This window comes from Passer montanus, unplaced genomic scaffold, assembly GCF_014805655.1.
Source record: "Passer montanus isolate IOZ18808 unplaced genomic scaffold, ASM1480565v1 scaffold2, whole genome shotgun sequence".
In the NCBI taxonomy this organism is placed as follows: domain Eukaryota; kingdom Metazoa; phylum Chordata; class Aves; order Passeriformes; family Passeridae; genus Passer; species Passer montanus.
This window is the reverse complement of record NW_024366591.1, coordinates 12,334,253-12,354,044: the sequence shown is the minus strand read 5'-3', so window position 1 is coordinate 12,354,044 and position 19,792 is coordinate 12,334,253. Positions and strand designations below refer to the sequence as shown.

The 19,792-nt window shown below is 37.9% G+C and overlaps 1 protein-coding gene across 1 annotated transcript in view; it reads left to right on the top strand.

Annotated features, from left to right (window-relative positions):
- The window catches only part of UST (uronyl 2-sulfotransferase), a 151,898-nt gene that overhangs the window by 86,504 nt on the left and 45,602 nt on the right, over positions 1 to 19,792 (top strand). The window contains exon 5 of the mRNA XM_039707647.1: positions 10,505 to 10,658. Coding sequence (XP_039563581.1) covers positions 10,505 to 10,658 — 154 coding nt within the window. The remainder of the gene's footprint in view (positions 1 to 10,504; positions 10,659 to 19,792) is intronic.

The following is a 19,792-nucleotide window of genomic DNA, read 5'->3' as shown; positions in this document are numbered from 1 at the left end:
CCCCCTTGATTTCTTAGTAATCTGCTGAATTAACTGTAACAGTCACTGGGCAGTCACTCAAGACACTTGGCAAGTGATCCAAGTGTCACAAATTTCAGAGAAGCAGGAAGAACCTTCGGAGGAATGCAGAGGCGAGTGGCAAGATCGTGGTTTTGGGTAAGGATGAGTCAGGGATATGGAGAATTGCACAACATCTGTTTTGGTCATGGGAAAGGCAGCATGTCTCTCTCCACATCAAACTGTTATCTTCTGGGCATACACTTACATAGCCCAGTTCAGGCACAGTAGGGAGCTTGGGCTTTCCTTCCTCTCTTGGGGTAAATGAGTGGGTGCAGGTGAATGTGTAAAAATTTAATGACATCCCTCTGTCAGTGACTGGTGAGTTTTGCTTGTTTGAAGGCTGGCTGATCAGGGCAGGGTGAAGTCAGAGAAAGGAGAAGCATTAAAACAACCACCCAGAAAGACAAATGCTTTTTCCCATCTCACTGGAGCCGTGAATTCTTTACTTTCTGCAGTAGCTATAGACCACTGAGGAATTAACTCCTTCAAAATTTTCTATAATGTGCTAAGGAGATGCAGAGATAAAGCACCGATTCTACTTAATTTTACAGTTTAATTAGCCCTTATAATTCAGTTCGGTATATCTTACTTGTTCAGAGTCAGGATGAATTATCACCCAACACTGCTGTGTCTGGAGTCATCCTTTCTGTGCTGTCAGGCTGCTGCCCTCTTCTTCCCTTCAGCTGCAGTTTTTAATATCTTAAATGTATATTTAGCATATGTGCATGTGCTTGAGGGAGGTGACAACACTTCACTTTTTGACTAAGTTTCTAAAGAAATTAGCCATGCAGCAGTTTCAGGTGTCCGGCCTGTCTTTCCATCCTCTCCCCTCTTGAATTGCTAAATAATTTCTGAACGTGTTGGCCACTTTGAAACCACATTGAAGAGGTCACTAGACTTCTGGGACAGCCACGCTGCAGGTACATCTGCTGAAGGGAAAGCCATGCAAAACAGAGCTGGTGGACTTTCTGCTGGGCCACAGCCAGCAGTCATGTCCCTGTGCCCTGCTCGGATGCCAGTCCCTGCTCTGTTGTGTCCTTGCCCAATGTGAGACGTGTGGGGAGACAGGTTTGGGGGAGGAGAAAAAGGTCTATTGGGTCTTCTGCTTGGAAGGAGCTTGCCTTTAGTCCCTAGAATCAACATAAGAAATATTTCCAGTTTTCTGTTTTTCATTAGCAGAGTTCATGTGTAAAGTTCTTGTTTTTCTTGAAACAAGCCTTTTTTGGTAGACAGTCTGTATCAGTATCGCTGGATATTTTTTGATTACTTTTTTGCACAGATAAAATGGCCAACACTAACTAATAAAAATGAATAAATTGAGCTGCTGTAGCAGCAGACAGTGTCACATGCAGCAGTGCTGGTCAGGTTGCCAATTTTCATTCAACTCTGACCTGAATTCTGACCTGTGGATAGCAACAAATCACATGCTATATGAAGGCAGATATGGACAGAGAAATTCAGTCTGGATAAGCCCAAAAGGAAGCTTGATTTCTGAATGTTGCTGAGCTTTTTCTGTTGGTCATTGGTTCTGTGTTTTTTCTCATTCAGAAGCAGCTCTAAAAATTGCATTTTAACACAGCATTTTGATGTTACACCATTCCCTTGTTCTTGGAAAATGTCTCTATAGCTAATAAACAATAGCTTACAAAAAGGAGGTAAATCTGGATGAATTAACTTTGTCATGTGAATAAGATTGTGTTTGAAAGCTGAAGCACACTCTGTGCTAGCAGCTTGCATGTTTGGAAGCCTTACATATTAGCTTGTTGATAATTTGGAAGGGCTGGACAATACATTTACAATTTTTTTTTTTGGCAAATAAACATCATGCTTTGCAATAATTTAACCTATGTATATGTGTCTTTGGTTCATTGATTTGGAAATAGAATTTAACTTTTTTGTAGACTGACTGGAGGTCAGTAAAACCAGAATGATTCTGTGATGCTGTTTTCATTGTCTCAGAGTAATGCGATTTTTGTCACGACACCCAGATTTTTTAGTAATTTGAGGATTATTGTTTCTTCTTTTCTTTGGAACAAGTAATGCCACACAGCGTGTTCATATTTTATAGAATTTGTCTATTATGTCTGTTAACCATGCTCCACTAGCATTTGAAGAGTGTTGGGCAAATGCATGGAGCTGGCATAACAAGATGCTAAATCTCCAGAACCCTTGGGATGCAAACTCAGGTATACATAGTACAAAGAGCAGTAGTTGGGTCAGCTTGCACTGACTCTATCCAGCTCAGATGTGGGAAGGGTTGGGCTCTCTGAATGCCTTCTTGAATCAACATCTTGAAATAACAATTGCAGCCTAAGATTATCTATTAAAGTAATTTTATGTTGTGGGGTTTTTTTCTCCTTTAAAAAAAAATACGCACTTAGGGAAATGTCATTAAAAATATGGTAGCAAAAAAAAAAAAGTTACCCTCTGGGTAAGCTGTTAAAAGTAGGGAAATGTCAGCTAAACTTGAGCATGGCCTTAACACTGTGTCTTTATATGTGTTCTTTATAATCTGTACTTTTTGCTAACACATCATGAAACACTTTCTACCATCATGTGAGGTCTGCCTTGTAAAGTACACATTTCATGAATGGCCACATGGTGCTGTAATCCCTCCTACATATTTATTTTCCTTTTTTATACTACTTTTTTTAAATTATGTGAGTGTGTAATGATGCTTTTTAACTGTGACTTGATGGAAGGCTAAGCACAAATCTAATGTGCAGCTTGACCTTTATGTGATCTAAGCAGGGTTTTTCTGGGGTTTATTTTTTTTTAAAGCAATCCTTTATGGTGAGTTTTTTCCACACATTTTAAGATCATTTAGTTTAGAATTTATTCCCTGAGTTTTCCTGTGTTCTTTGCATAATGGGTTTTTTTATCTTTCGTTCAGCTCATAACATGATATTTCCAGAATAGGGATGGTTGCTTGAAATCTAGTTACTGAAGGTGGGGTCAGGCATAACTCCTCAGTTATTCTGTTTTTACTGTTGTTCAGCTTCCATGCTCACATTCACACTGCAGGTTACCAATTTGGGAGTAACTGGATTTAAGAAAGATGATGATTAGTCCAGAAGAGTCCAAAAGAGAATTAAAAAAAAAAAATCAGAGATTTAAAAAATTTTAAAATTTACCTAAAATCACAGGAAAAGAAAAACAAATAGAGAAGACAGGAAAAGAGGGGACTGTCATAACACTTCTAAATTTTTTTTTTATTTAAGATTCTGCAGATATAAAGGCACTATGCAGTTCTTAATGAGTAATGATAACAGAAGTGGTGGACTGGAATTGTGTTGAGTTCTAGATCAAACATTTAGGAAAAGGTCAGAACAACAAGGAAAGCAGAGCAAACACAGAATAGATTATACTTCAGGATTTTGAAGCTGGTAGTGGCAGTTGCATAGCTGATCCTGCCTTCAGACAAAAAGGTGGATGGTGACAGTTCTGAGTAATTTTGAAGCTTTTTTACCCTTGATAAATAAGATTAAACCTGAAACGTCCATCTTGCAGAAAGGAAATGGAAGTCTTGATTCTAAATCACCAGTAATAGAGAATCTGCTGCACTTGATAAATTCTTTCAATAGTGAATTGTTCTCCCAGGTAGTAAATTATGAGTTATTTTTACTCCTAATTTTTCAGAGTAGAATTGACTCATTTTTCTTAGCTCTTAGAGTGCATTTGTCCACTATGTAAAGACTCATCAAATTTTTCACCTGTGTACTTTCATGTATAATTTCTTACACCCTCTCATGCAGTCTACTCTCAGCCCTCTCTGTATTTTTTCCCTTCTCATTTTCCCCTTCTCTCTTTACAAGCTGGAGGCTTTTAATTTTTTTCATCATTTTCGTGATGCTGCACTGCACTTTGTTCATGTTTTTCTGAAAATGGACTCTGTGAATGGTTGCATGAATGCTGTATCATGCCTTTGTTCCTCTCTCCTCCTGCTTCGCAGAAAAAGGGAAACTAGGATTATTATTCTGGCCTGTAAGGTTTCCCAAACTGCTGATAATATGTGGAAGTATGCATGTCCTTGCCAGAACTACCCCTTCCCTGTGAATATGCTCTGCTGCATGTTTTAGTTGCTTTGGGTTTCATTTGCTGTATTACAGTGCAAAATATTTTCTCAAGTCTTTGTTGCCTGGTGGCGCAAGTGGCTCTTTACCAGCAAACCACTGCCTTTATTATTCCCTCCTTTTGCAGCTTTGTTTTCTGAAAATATTATCACTTTGCATATAGCTTCTGAATCACAGATTATCACATTAAACTGTGTAGGTTCAAAGCCTCAAACAGAGTGACATCCACAGTCCCTCTCTGATGGCAGATTTTCACATCTGCAACAAGGCAGCCATGTCATAACTTTCACTTACATTGATTTTTATATTCTACAGATTGCATACATGATATATACTGCTGAATTACAATTATTTATTTTTTTGTTACACACAGTTCACTGTATTTCAATTTCCATGTGGATGTTCCTGACATTGACTTGTTCTCTGTAACAGCCATTTCCACGGGATGGCTGGAGTCACCCATACTGCCCTTGATAAATGCATTCATACAGGAAGTTGAATATGCAGTATCCTTTGCATAATAACCTTCCTAAGAAATTGAGCCCCAAGATTTTATGCTAATGTAACTACCTCAGCCAAATCTGTGGTCTCATTCAATTTTGAAAATACATCTTTTCTATCTATCATGTTTGTTGATTTAATACTTTCCAAAGAGCTGTATCAGCTATTCTACTATTTGCAGGAAATTTATTGTAATACTTCGTAATTAGTTTTCCTATTCTTCTGTATAATGCATAACATTTGCATCTCTGAATTACAGTGAAACATTAATCAGAGGTCCAGAGAAATCCTGAGCCAGACCTTTGGAAGAAAGTCTTAAATACAGGGTATCTGGAATTAGGTGATTTTAATTAATGTAGAGTTTAGCTGCTGTTAGTCTTTTATGGAAAGTTAGTGTTTACTCTCTTACTTGTTTCCAGCTGTAACTTTGCATTGCATAAATGAAAACTTAATTAGTATTTCCCTTACCTGGGACCCATGCAGGATACTTACCTGTGTTGGTGCTGTTCATTGTGAATTTATATATTGAACCTCTTTGATACCTTCGGAGAATGAAAAATACAGGGTAGAAAAAAGACTCCAATTGTTTAGCATGCATGAATGACTGACAAAATACAGCCTAAAATATTCTGGTAGATTTACAGGATAGGGAAGTAGAGAAATACAAGGCTTTACAGTGTCTTATATTTTAGCCATTCACTGGTCTGAGGCAGCTTACTAAACAATTTCTAGAGGACTCGGTTGTAATTTACAAGGATGTGACCCAGACACATCATTTCAGAAATTGAAATTTCTACTGTTGAAATCTCAGGTCCAAAAAGGGTGGTTGATGAGGAGTGTGCACTGCTTTACTGTTAACCTTGAACCACTGGGCATTTTGTATCCCTGCACACACTTCTCGTTGAAGGGCAGGCCAGTCAAAGATAAAGTTTTTAAATGAAAATACTTATTTCATAGAATCATAGATCTGTTAAGGTTGGAAAAGCCTGCTAAGGTCATCAAGTCCAGCTGTTAACTACACTGCGAAGTGTAACACCATTAAAGCACATCCCTAAGTGCTGCATCTACATGGTTTTTTTGAATGCTTCCAGGGATGATAATTACATCACCTGTCTGCACTGCTTGTTTTGTGTCTGGGATAAACTAGAGAGCGATAACAGAAAAGCAGACTGGCATAACTAAGTTCAGCTTGCTGAGGAGAGGCAGCCTAGTTAGTATTCTACAAGAAAGGAAGAAGGCCTCATGAAGCCAAAGTTTTTACCTGAAGTCTGCTCTAGATAGTCCTTGTACCAGTTCAGCTATGCCAGTACTGGTATGACTGAAATAACCGTGTAGGTGATACATGGGTGCATCAGTAGAGAAATGCCCTATATCAACTCCACCAGTTCTAAAGAAAAGGTTGAAAGCATGACCACAGCATGAGGGTGAAGGCTGCAAGAGAGGCACTACAGACAAGAGCAGGAAGATAAACAAACTCTTGATTATGGAGGCTGGCAGAACCTCAGGCCATTCCTCTTTGCATCTCATCCTTGAGAAGGATCACTGGAGCATCCCAGAAGTGCCTGGTGCCTTGTGTGCAGGGGATTGCTTTGCCACGGGTTGCACCTTGCTGATGCAAGGTGTTACGAGAACTAATATTTCAAAATAACTTTTTCAGAAGATAAATAATGAGGTAACTGCCTCTTATTTAAGTCCTAAAAAGGTGAAGGTTCCATGTTAGTGCTTTTCCGTGACCTCTCTGTAAAACTGTGCTGCAGGGCAGGTAATGGAGCTCTAACATAGTTGCTGAGTAAAGATGGCTGGGCAATTGTACTCTCAACATGTGATTCTCACTTGTGTGGCACTGGAAAAGGAAATTGTGCTTCCTTTATAAGAAGGACACAATATGCCTGTTCCTATTAATATTATGTGGCTGTTGGTTCTTGTTTGCTTCCATTATATGGAATTTCTAGCAACCACCCTTTTTGTTTAAGGGGGAACCGTGTATGTTAAAAGAGTAAGAGGCAGACAAAGTTCTTACAGAGACTAGATTGGGAGTCATCTTTTCCTTGAGGAGTTGTGCTTTGCCTGCAAGGATGAAGAAACCATCTTCTGTTTGTGTGAAGAGTTTTGTATTAAATGCGAAGACAGCAGCCTCCTGAAGTGAAATGAAAAATAAGAGGAGCTAAGAGAGCCTCCATTGTAAAGCCAAGAAAATCACTTTTGCTGATTTTCCCCCGTTACTTGCAAGGAGTTCGTAAATTATTTTAAATTCTGATTTTGGTCATGTTAATAATAAAGTTGGAATTCATCAGAAATGTGAAGGGGCAAGCTCACATACTTCTCAGGCTTTAGTTTTTTTGCGTTTTTTTCTTTTATTAAAAAAGACATAGGGGAATATATTATTAATGAAGCTATATATCATTGATTGAAGCTTGCAAATATTTTTTTTAATGAGAACTCCAAAAATACACCTTCAACAACAGATCAGTTAAATCTAATAGGATTTACTAGTACATATCAAATAAATCAGGAGACATTAAGTACAAGAAGAATGTTGTGGGAGTTGGTGTATCCATTTGCAGTGATGTGGTGGAGTCGTGGTATCCTGACCCACTCTGCCCAGTTGTGCCAATGTGCTGCTGGAGATCAGAACATTTGTGCAGCTTCATGATCGGGATCCAATCATGATCCCACTCAGAGAAGGTGAGTCTGCTACTCAGGCCTAGAAAATATGATCCTGTCCCATTCTAAATCCTTCACAATAGGGGTTTGAGTGCAAATAAGGTGATGTGATGGATAATGAGGCACTTGTCTATTTTTTTGCAAGAGCACGTTCATGTGGGAGTTGTTAATCTGAAAAGTTTCACTTGGGAGAGCATTTAATATGTTGTGATTGATAGGTATCTAAAAATATCCAGAACATACTTGAACAAGTGGAGCATTGATTTGCCCTTTTCTTCTTTAAATAGCTTAAGGTACTTGATTTTTTTTTTCAACTGTTAGGATTTTTTATGCAATGTGAGTGCTGCTTAACTTCAAGAAATGACTCTGAGTACAGTTCATAGAAACAAATGGCTGGAATTTGAACTATTATGAACTATGTTTTAAAAAAATGTACATTTGAGTAAGGACCAGAACAGACTTGATTTTTATAATAATTTCTTGCTTGTTGCCTGGTGGAGCAACCCACAGCTGGGTGTATACCAGCTGTCTACATTGTGCAGAAAATCAGAAATTTAGGCTGTCCTGTGTTTGTGGAGGTGGGGAGCACACACAATCTGCATTTCGGAGATGGAAGTTCCTCTGCAGCATTTGTGAAAGAGTGACCTCCCATCTCAGCTGTCCTTTTGGGATGATTGAGCTTGTGTGAGCCTCTTTTCTCAGGGCTTTTGGTCCTGAATTTACTGTTCTCATGTTCAGAAACATGACCTTACCAGCAAGAGGGTGGGCTCTGGGAATATGGTGGGTTGGTTATGCAATCTCACCCCCTCCTTTTACTTCAGAAAAGACAATATGTATTTCTATCCAGACAGCTATTAGCTGTCTGATTCTCATTTTTCACTTTTCTGATGAGTGATTTGGGTTTAACATCCTCTATGGAGCCTGGGGCAGGACATCCCTGCTCTCCTGCTTCTATAAATCTTGTGATTTTTTTTGTCTTAAGATAAATTAAGACAACTTGCTGCTGTCATCACTACTTACTCTCTACTGCTTCCCCTTTTCTTTGCCCTCCTCCACTCACCTCTGTCTTTTGATTATTGTTATCTGCATCAAGCAGCAGGAGGATAATGTGTTTGGTAATTTAGATGCAATCTGTTCTTTCCAGCAATTTTACTTGAAAAGTTTAGTTTTCAAAACTACTAGGCCAAGGCATCCACTCAAAGCTTTCTATTTGAGTAAATATTGTCGAAGCTTTATGCCCACATTGACCTATGGTATTTGCAGGAATGCCCTTTTTTTTAATACAGGTTTTATTTCTGTATAAAGATACAAAAGCAGCAGAGATTAGCTCAGAGAAGAATTCAAGGTAATTCAGAATATTTCACTTGCACATCCATGTCCAAACTGGGTTGTACACTAATCAGGAAGCAAGGAGCATATGCCTTTTTAATTGGATTGTTTTAAAATTTTATGCTGTCTGTGCAGTTTCAAATTATGGCAGTGATCCTGCAACACTGAGGTCAATGAGATTACTTATAGGCATAGTTACTCATGAGACAAGCCTTCTTAGACTGTATTTGGGAATCTGGGGAATCATGCAGAAGAAAAATCAGGTTTAAACTCAATGAGATTTTTCTCTTTTCTTTTACTAGAATTCATAATTTTAAACAATTTTGCTACCTTTTTAATATTTATGAGAAGCCCTGATCTTTTATTATACAAATTCAATTATTCATTGTCTCAAAAGATTGGGAGAAACTGAGAGGTTTTTTTTAATTTAAAGGGTGTCTTCAGTTTTTTTAATCTAGTATTTTACATTTTAGAAGAAATTATATAAATTGTGACTCAGAAAATCATCAGAATAGCATTTAAATACTTAAATATGGCTATGTCCTCAAGCTCACAAAAATAAAGTATAAGCTAGTGCTTAAGTGTGAATTGTTCACTTAAACTGGGGAAACAGAGGGAGAACATAATCCATGTTCTTAGATGAGGAAAATTCCAAGTTGAATTTATCCTATGAACTTCTCAGTCCAGGAAGGTTTTATTTTATTCTTTGTCTCAGAGAATTTGTAGTCCATAAGTCTGTTCCATGAATGTCCATTTTTTAATTTTGACCATGGAACAGTGTAAGCAGCTTCCCTCCTTGGTTTTTTTTTTTTTTGTGGTTAGGCCTGCTCTCCTGATGCTATGTGTTGATATAAAATGTGCAATCAGTATTTTAACATTCTGAAAATGCAGTGTAGTCACAAACCTTCCCAAGCTTCTTTTTCCTTTCCTCTTTTGGTATCCCAGCTGTTGAACTGAAGATGTTAGTACGAGGAGGTGCCTACACTTAGCACCAGGAGACATACAAGAGGGTAAAGTCAAGGTGGTGAAGTTGCTCTGGTTGATCTTCTCATCTCTGAATTGCAGATATCTATGCTACATTTTGTTTACATTCAAGCCTGGTCACAGCTGTTGTTACCCTTTCCTTTTCCTTGGACTTGCATGTGCTTGAGATGGATACTTAATTTCTTTTTTAAAGCAAGAGTTTTCATACCGACTTAAAAAAAAAAAAAAAAAAGAAAAATTCACAAAGTGCAGTACAGGGATAAGGTATTGCATAACCATGAAATAACCTCAAATCCAGCCAGTGGTGCAGACTGGGGGTGAGGGGATGAGGTTCTGCACAAGTTCCAGCACATAAAAAGTTGGAAATACCATGCATATCTGTCAGTTCATCCAGAGGAAGCTTTTGGAAAAAAACTTTCCAAGTAAGCCGAAAATCCTTTGCACATTACTACACTTACTGTACAGGCAAAGGTGATCCACGGCTGCCTTACAGCAGTTACTGCTGGGTGGTGCCTGTTCTGACATGACTTCCCAGATAAGAAGTGTCTTGAGAAGAAGAAATGCTCATTCTCTGATTCATCTGCAGAAGGTTCTTAATCTGAAAACAGCAAGGAGAGAACTCAAGAAGCAAAACTGTTGATACAGTGTAAAAAATAGTTTTCAACTAAAATGTTTGTAGTACACATACAGCTTAATGTGATTCCATATTTACTGTTCACCCGAGAGATCTACATCTCTAATTAGAAACTAGTTGTAAGATGCTCAGTTTCGCTCCTCACCTTGTAAAAGCTGTGAATTTCTGTAGAAAGTAATTTGAAAGCATTTAGATGAGAGATAATACCGTGTGTGTGTGGAGCCTTGTGATGAGATCGACCCATTTTTCTTCCCACCAGGTTTGGAGGAGACCAGCCCGTGTACATCAATATTATTAGAGATCCTGTCAACCGATTCCTATCCAATTATTTTTTTCGACGTTTCGGAGACTGGAGAGGAGAACAGAATCACATGATCCGTACCCCCAACATGAGGCAGGAGGAAAGATATCTGGTAGGTATAAATAAAAGGTTTTGATTACCAATTTCCCATCATTGTTATGTAGTGCTGTTACTCAAACTGGACGCATGAAAAGTGGGAGACTAAGGCATCTCCCATCTTGTGTTTTTCCTCTGCCTTCTCTTGCCTCTCTTAGTTTGCTTAGCTTTACTGTGTAGAGTGTTGCCATTGAATTCAGTTTGATCTTGAATAAGCTGACAGCAAGTTCCAGATTTCCACCACTGAATTATGGTCCTTACACTTAGCTGGATTTGCACTGCATAGTAATATCATAATTCTGCCCATATTTATCACTGTGAATATTCAGACAGATTTTTAGGTTCAGACTATGTCTGTAACTCTTCAGCCTGAGAAGAAAATTGGGAAACAGAGCAATTCAGGGAGCTCAAGTCTCTGATGTTCTTACTGCTAAGTTGTTTGTCATGTTCTTTACACCAGGGCTCTAATCTCATTTCTTGCTTTGGTTTTCTTCCTTTTGTCCTTTTTGGGTTAATATAGTGGCAATAATGCTGAATAAGCTATTCATAAGAAGTTTTAAATTGTATGACTGCTGAACTGTCATAGCACCTGCCAGCTTTTGTTGCACACCAAGGTCCTGTGGCAGTAGGTGTTGAATGAATGCTAAATAAGAAACTGAGAAGCTAGGAAGGTGGCTAGTTTGGTTTATACTGATTGCTTTGCATGTACACAGACACCTCTCTAAAAAGGCAAAATGGTGGAATTACTTCTTGCTCTCTCTCTAATACAGATCCAGTTGGATTGGACTCAGCCTTCAGGCATGCTTGAACTGCAGAGAGTTCAATGAAACAGCAGTGACAGGACAGCTTGATGGTCTGCTATGAGATGTTGCAGGCCAGACATAATGTCAAAACAAGATATGTCTGTGACTTTTGGAGGAGAAAGAAAGGATGTTTTTGTGAGGTTTTAAAGAGGCTGTAGAGTACAAGATGTGTGATGAGCCATAGAGAACACAGCTCTGAACAATTGCCACACAACACCTTTCAGCCCTAGCTGAAGTTAGATGAATCCAGGGAGGGCTGGGTTTTTTCCCCATATTACAGAGCTGTTTAAATTTCAGTTGTCTTCTGTTTTTGGTCATGCAGAGCCCTGTGAACAGACAAGCTTGTACATTATGAGTAATTGAAGGGGAGGTATCAGTTAGGGGGAGTGTAACTGTCTAATAGCCTTAAGTTTAATGACATCTCCTATGCAGGTATAAACTGTGAAAGGTTTCTTATTTGCCATATGTCTGTAGATCTGAAAGAGGTCCCTGTGTTGGCTGGGTGGGTCTTGACCTCCTGTTGCAGAGCTGGAAGGTTTTGCATGTTGTGTGTGCATGGACTTCTGCTTCATCTTCTCTGAATGGGACAAGAGGGTTGAGAAAATTATTGATTGGTGGGGGTTTTTACTACAACTTTAAAACACTACTATGTTTTCTTTGTTGGAAATGAGTGCTAGAGCCTGTTCTTTACTTTGAGTGCCTTCTTATTTGAAGTGCAGTGATTGGCATCTCTTATGACTGACTCTGTAAAACCTGGTATTATTTCAGTACTGACTGTGCAGCTTAAGACATGAAATATATATATATAGCCAGTGAAATTTTACTTCAAGCACAACTGGAAAAAACAGATCGAATTCATGTTGTCTTGGTTTAAAAACTAATAGAAATTACCTTGCATTTTCATTGGTGTTGGTATGTTCTTTAAGAAGTTAATTATTTATATGCATATGCAGATATCTATGCATACACAAATCAGTACAAAAGCTATAATGAAAAATAAATAAAAAGTGTCTGAAGTCAATAATCATTTTGTTCAAAAGGCAGTTTGTTGATCTGAGGCACCATTAGCATCCTTAATAAAAACTAGTTTTGCATTTTCATTTTGATTTTCTCTGTTGGTAAGTCAGTTTAGAATCCTGGAAACAATTTTGAACTTGTTTTCCATCCTTCCTTGGCAGACTTTGGCAGTCACTTGCACTGCTCAAAAAGAGTGACAGTAACACACAGGTCACTTGCCAGTGAAATTGTCATGAAAGCTACTGATTCTAAATGTTCAGCATTTTTAACAGTTGAGCTATCCAAACAAATCATATATTGCATGCCTGCATTTTAATCTTTTCCTCAGTTGTGCAAGAAAATCAGCTGACATATTTCTTAAAATTCAGATATTGAAGATTTTGGAATCATAGCTTCAGAAATCTGCAAAATCAATTGTCAGATCTAGCTATGAAGAGAGTAAGCAGCTGGTTTTACCTCTGAGCATGAGCCAGTATGCCATTTTATCACAGGACTGATGGGTGGCTTCATTGCAGCTCTTGTAACTTTTGCAATTCTTCCCTAATATTCTTTTAAATTCAAAACTCACCATGAAACATTACTCTTTTTTTATGGGGACTGTTTAAGGATAAACTTAGATTTAACATAATAAATAGTTTCAACATTGATCACAATATTAAACCTAAGTTGCTTGGGATGAGGTGTGCCTGACCATGAGCAGATACATGAAAGCAGGGGGGGGATACAAGCTTTTACTTCTCTTCTTCCATCAGCCAGGAAAACACATAACTGCTGATTGATCCATGACACTGAGCTCTTTGCTGGAGTACTTGATGTTGTGTGATAGCAGTTATAGACTTAGAAAATGGACTGGAGAAGCTTTAAATATTACTTTTCTGTTTTACCAGAAGAGATGGGTTTGCAGGCAAAATATATTTATCTGGAAACTGGTTCTTAGAGGCTAACTGTGCTTTTATCAACCATGATGTTTTTGGCCTCCTATCTCTTGGACAGGAGTGGGTGGTGGGGAAAATGGGAACTTGCCCAGGCCATCTTGGCATCTTCATCAACAGCTGCCAACACTGGCCATCTCCACTGAAAAGATGGCCATACATCCACATTCCCCTCAAACTACAGTGTGAAGATGTAGGAGCTCAGCTCCTCTAGAAAGCAGGCTCTTAGGGATGGAAAAGCATTTTAAGATCAGGTTTTGTGTCTGATAAACTCCAGGTTGTGATGCCCTTGGTGGAAGCATTCCCTCCCCTCAATTCTGATCCTTAAGAAAAAAAGGGAGTTGAAGAAAACCCAAACTATCTTCAAGTCTTGTAGTACCTTGCATTCTGTTCTTTTAACATTGAAAATCTGAAGTGCTGATGTTGCAAAGGTCAGAAATAGAGACAGAAATTTCCGCTGTTCACTGATCATTTGAAATTTTCTCTGAATTGAGCTTCAGGCTTGGACTTTGTTCCAGGAAACACAACCATTCATTCAGAGTCAGATAAATTGTTCTAAACATTTTGGTAAATGTCTGTGTTTATCAAAATTTAATTGAAAACAAGTCTTTTATTCATGAGTCAGATACAGCAGAGGCAGCTGCTGCAGTGTGTGACTTTTTACCCAGATCCACCAGCTCCTTGCCCTGACCTGGCACTTTCACTGCTGGAGTGAGTATTGTTAGTCACCTGAAGAAATCACTTCCAAGCTTTCCCCTGCAAAAAAACAGTGGCAGCATGGTAGTGTGGAGGAAGGCAGAGAGGTAATTAATGGTGAGCACCTTGAGCCAAGCCTCAAGAACACTGATGTGACTGTCAGCCCTACATTATGGTCCTGTAAGATGAGATAAATTCACAAAAGTTAATTTAAATTAATTATAGTGAATGTGTTTCAGGTTGAACTAGAGTTCTTAGAGTAAATATGCTTCAGTAAAGCAAGCAAACCCTTACCAATGCAGTTGAGTGCTGCAGGTACCAAGCAAAAGAAAAACATGCCTGAGATGTGATTTAGTTCAGGGCTTAAAAGTGCAGAAGGTAAGAAGCACCCCTGATTAAGACAGACTACTATAATATTTTAATGCTTTATATTAAAATTGTTCCTTCCAGAAGACTTGTTTGTAATTATCTAGTGTTTAGTACAGCTTCAGTTTGAGATACCAAATATAAAAAAGGCATGTATAGGGTTTTCATATTTTCTTAATACTTGGTAAAACTTTGATCCAAGACTACTCAGGCTGAATGAGTGTTTGAAGCAGCATGGGCTGTGTGTTGTTGCCTGAATTGCAGGAAATCTGGTTACATGGGATTCTGATTGCTGTTAGGCTCATGAATACTGTGACTCCTCGCTCACTCCAGTAAAAGATTTCTGAGCTAATGTATCATAAGTGAGAATTTTTGAATTTTAAAAATCATTCAATAAGATAAGAACTTGTCACCTTCCTATGGGATATTTCACATTTTCATTATAATTAGCAGTTACATTTGCACGGCATCTCTGGGTGGCTCTGCATAGTTTTTCAACTTCATCTCTGAAAATAAATATGCTTTTCTCAGCAAAAATTAAAAATATTCTAACAATATTCAGCTTCATTTATTTTAAAGATTACTCATGGAAGTGATCCCATAAGGGAGTATCTGTCCTTTTGTCTTTGAAATGAAATGTTAAAATAATTGTTTAAAATGTATTAGGATTACTTTAAAAGGAGGGAAGTAAAATTCAAGTGTTGTTGGGGAAATTTCACATCAAATTTCTTGTAATAGGAAAAAAAAATCATTTTGCAATGTTAGCTTTTATGGCTAAATACTTAAACTAATGTTTTTTAGATTACTTCATAAATTTCAAACAAAATAATAAGAAAAGGTGAATGGGTAAACAACATAGAACGTTTTTTGAGTCTTGAATCTTGAGAATTTCCTTTTATGATTTCCATGGTTTTCATTAATATAAAAATATTCACTTAATATATTTAACTGGTTTTATTATTTATATCCTCAAACTTCTATCTACAATAAAAAATATTCTTTTCTCAATTGTACTGCTTTTCAGACAGCAGCTGGCTGTCTTATTTCCTATGTTTATCTGCATAACACCCTGGGTAATTATATTATGAATTGCCATCAGTAGTTGCCATCAGTTGTCATCACTGAGCTTTCCCCTTCGTGACTTCAGATAAGTTTCCTCAAGCTTTTCAGTTGCCAGACACGTGGCCTGCAGGAGAGACCATGGTATGGAGCCCGTGCCTTCATCTTCTGACTGTCACTCTCGTGTGTTTCTCTATAAAAAAAGGCTGGGAGAGAGTTGCCTGCCTGCAGATTTGGTGCAGTGAGGGAGCAGAGAGTTCATTACTCTGGTTGTCCTGTTGAGGATCTCGCAAGAGGGGCTGCCAGTGTCTGTTGATTGAACCTGGGAAAACTTCGTTAACATTGTTTAGACTGAGGCATGCAGAGGTTAAAATTATTTGCCTTTGTCTGTGCAAGTGCATACCAGATATTGAGGAGTTATATAAATATATAAATTAAAAGGAACATTTTTCACTTGCTGTTAAGAGGTTGAACATTTTGTGCACTCTCAGTGTTTTCCCTGACATAGCCCCATACACACAGTAGTCATTTTTCTGCTTGTGTCATTACGCACTGGTGCTGAGGTGGTTTGAACTGGTCACTGGGCATGCAGCCTTGCAGCCTTGCAGCTGCAGGTCGGGTTTGGGGATCATGCAGTTGCAGGGATCCCTGCGCCGGGGCCGGGGCTGCCGGAGAGCGCTGCAGAAGCACAGCCACCTGTCAGCTGACCCAATTAGAACAGTTTGCTGCTTCTTCCCTCTAATGAGTGCTTTTAATAGTCTCCAGCTGTTCCCTTTTGCTGCATTACCTCTTCACAGCAAAATTTCTGGCCCATTTTTGCAGCTCTTCGTCTATTGTGTGTGTTCTAAAGCACCATTTTCCTCCTTAGATTCTCCCACTTTGTATTAATAATTTATTGAACCACAAAGCTAATGGTAATTCAGACCTCAGCTGGAGGAGGGACTGATTAAACAACTTAGAGAACATAATTTTAAAGGAAATATTTTCATGGCTGACATTTACTTTTCAGTGACTTTAATTTACAAACCAATATTTTTTTTAATGTTCCACTGTGGAGTTTGCATTCCAAACATTGCGATATTATGCATTTATACAAAAGCAAGAAAATGTGCCTTCCAAATCTGTTTTCATTCAGTAGTCTGAGTCATTTGCACATAGTAAATATGCAATATAGCATTGGTTAAGATTGCAACACTAATAACTTCCATGTAATTCACAATACATACTTATATTCATAGAAAATGTAAGATTGATACCATGCCTTTATCTTAATTTTAATACCATTCTGTATTGCCATTCTCTTTTTCGTGGAGACAGGATACAGGATAACAACAATATATTGCTTCAAAATGTAAAACTAAGGGGGGGGAGTCTTTTCTTGCAGTGTTGTAGTGGTCTGAAAATTTCTGGCTGTTGCAGTTTTTAAACAACTGCACAGAAAACCAGAAACCAAGCAGTAGAAGAGGTCCCAGCACTAAGTACCCACAATCTTATTTAAATGTAACATTATTACAGGGTCTTACCATATGCTGTGTTTCGGTAGCACTTTTTAAGGCATTTATATACATAAGAACTTATGATCTTTTATTAAGGGACCTTGCTGTATTAAGTTTAAAATGATGACTCTTCATTTTTATGGTGATTTTGCCAAGTTTTTTATTTGTGCCTTCTGAGCATGAATGCAGGACAGCTCTTGATGTTCTCTCTTGTGCTGCTTTTTGGATTTTATGTGTTGTGGTAGCTTGGGGAAATAGTTTTCTTTAGCTTCTCTATAGGAAGATCCTGTTTGTAGAGTGGAAAATCCCAACCACAGAACAAAGATTCTAATATATTGATGCCAACTTTTTAAGGCCATGTAAACTGTATAAGAGAAAGAGGGTATGTCTGTGTTATATTTTAAGGAGATATATTTTTGGATCATTGAACAAGAACAGAAAAGAGTATTCTTGTGCAGCCCAGGGACAAAAGCCAGCCTTGCCTTCAGTGAAGGCAGGAAAGCAGTTTGTGGGGTGTAATCCTTATTTCAGTTAGAAACTGATGGACTGTGACAAGCCTTTTGCAGGGTTAGGAGTGACATCTTCTGTGTGTGTGCTGGGTGATTCTATCATAACATCTGCTTATTTCTCAGTAGCAGTCAAAAAAGGGAAACCAAAAGCAATAGAGAGCAGTATAGAGAACTTCATTGTGTAAAAATCTCCAGTGTGTCTGCACTTGACTACTTTCATGGGACATTTGTGACTTCCTTTCCTAGGGTATTTCCTCCCATATTTGCCCTAAGCCAGGACACCTCCCATTCCCAAAATGGGATTGAAAGAACCAGAAAACACAAATGGGTGGGAGAAATTATTAAATAATTTCCATGTGAGGAATGACAAAGGTTAGGGCTCTTGACGAAGAAGTAAACAGGGGAAAGGAAATGAGAAGACAGATTTTTGGGAGGCATGAAAAAGTGGCCTCAAGGATGATTGCTTTTGAGCTGTTTCAGTGTAAGACTAATAGAAGTTTACAAGTGGAATGGGTCATTGTTGGATCCAGTAAAAAATAGAAAATGCGATGGTTTGGACAACATGCAGTGAAGCTGTGGAAGTCTTTTCTGGTCATTGTTGTGAATAAGTTCTGATGTATTCAAAAAGGAAATATTTTAATAAACATTTCTTTACAGAGGGAGTGATCAGGCATTGGAACAGGCTTCTTAGAGAGGTGGTCAATGCCCAAGGCATGTCAACGTTTAAGAGCGATGTGTACAATGCCCTTAACAACACGCTTTAACTTTCAGTCAGCCCTAAATAGGTCAGGCAGTTGGACTAGATGATCGTTGTAGTCCCTTCCAACTGAAATATTCTATTCTATTTTTAAAGGTTCAACTATGTAGCCCCCAAGGTCTGTTAATTACCAAAGCAACACCTCTTCATCAGAAAATATCTGATCAGTAAAAATCTAAATCCTCAGGGTACCCAGAAAAGGGTCCTGTGTGTATGGTAAATGTTCCTCATAGCCAGTAGTGATTTTCTGAAATTGGTTTCTGCTCTGGGTAACTCAAAACCAAACTTGAAAATTACATGCTTACAAGTGAATTCTCCTTCTGTGTGGTTTATATAAGGTAGTTACAGTTACAGACATCTCCAGCTGAATGTGTTGTTTCTTGACTTTAAAATAGTTGACTGTTCTTGGGTATATGCCATTGTGGCTAAGACTGTTGTCTTACATCTCTGCCAATCAAATTAATTTTTGTAAGTTCCAAACTGATGCTGAAGCTATTAATTGTTAACACTGTTTTGACTATTCTCAAATTTGTCCTTAAAAGCTAAGATACAAATGCATTTAAAGTATGGACTGCATCCACAATTTTACATTGTGCACTGTAATAGTAAAGGTACCAGAAGAGAAGATGTAAAAATCCTTCAAATAGAGGGATAAGACATTTGTTTCAGTGCATGCTGTTCAGAAATGCAAAGTCTCTTTGGTTTGATGTTTCAGTATGGGTAAGTTTGAAGTGTTTGATAATTTTTGTAAGCTTGAGTATTTGCATTTTCAGTTCTCACATACTTTGTTAATGTGAAAGTAACAGGAACACTCATCAGCAGATAACACTTGCATGATTCCCAGTAAGGGATGACTTAACAATTATAATTAGCTGACAAGTGACTGTTTCAGGTGAATGAAAACAAGAGGATCTGTGTGTGATAGGAATGTTATCTTCAGTGCGTAGTCTAGCATTTGGGGCATTATGAACCCAAAAGCAGTATTTAGTCATCAAGTAAAACTAATTATTGATTGATATTTTGTTTGTTTTAAGTTGGAATACAATGGTTTTTAAAACTGGAGTGTTTTATCATCCAGAAAAAAAGAATGCTTTCCATTTCTGTTAGCGCAAATTTTAAAAAAATTATTTTTAAAGTTACAGTTTGTACATGGCATAAATAATAGAGATGGGGCATTGACCAGCAAAGAGTGTGTCTTAAAAATATGATATAATAATGTATATATGTGTGTGTGTTTAGGAGTAGGAGTCAGACTTTTTGAAATTATGTTTCGAAACAACTTTTTGAACACTTGTCTAATGAAATCATGGTAGCTGTCCCTAGAAAACCATACTATAAAACCTCCAAAAGTAGGAAGTTTTATACTCCATACTATAAAAATCTCCTTGCTATGGCCTTGCCTGTTTTCTTTTCCTTGTTGCGTTATGCTTTAACCACCTTAAATGAAAACTCTTTTATTGGCAGTAGGATGGGGAAGGAAACTGTAGAACCTTTTACTCCTCCTGACAGAGGAAG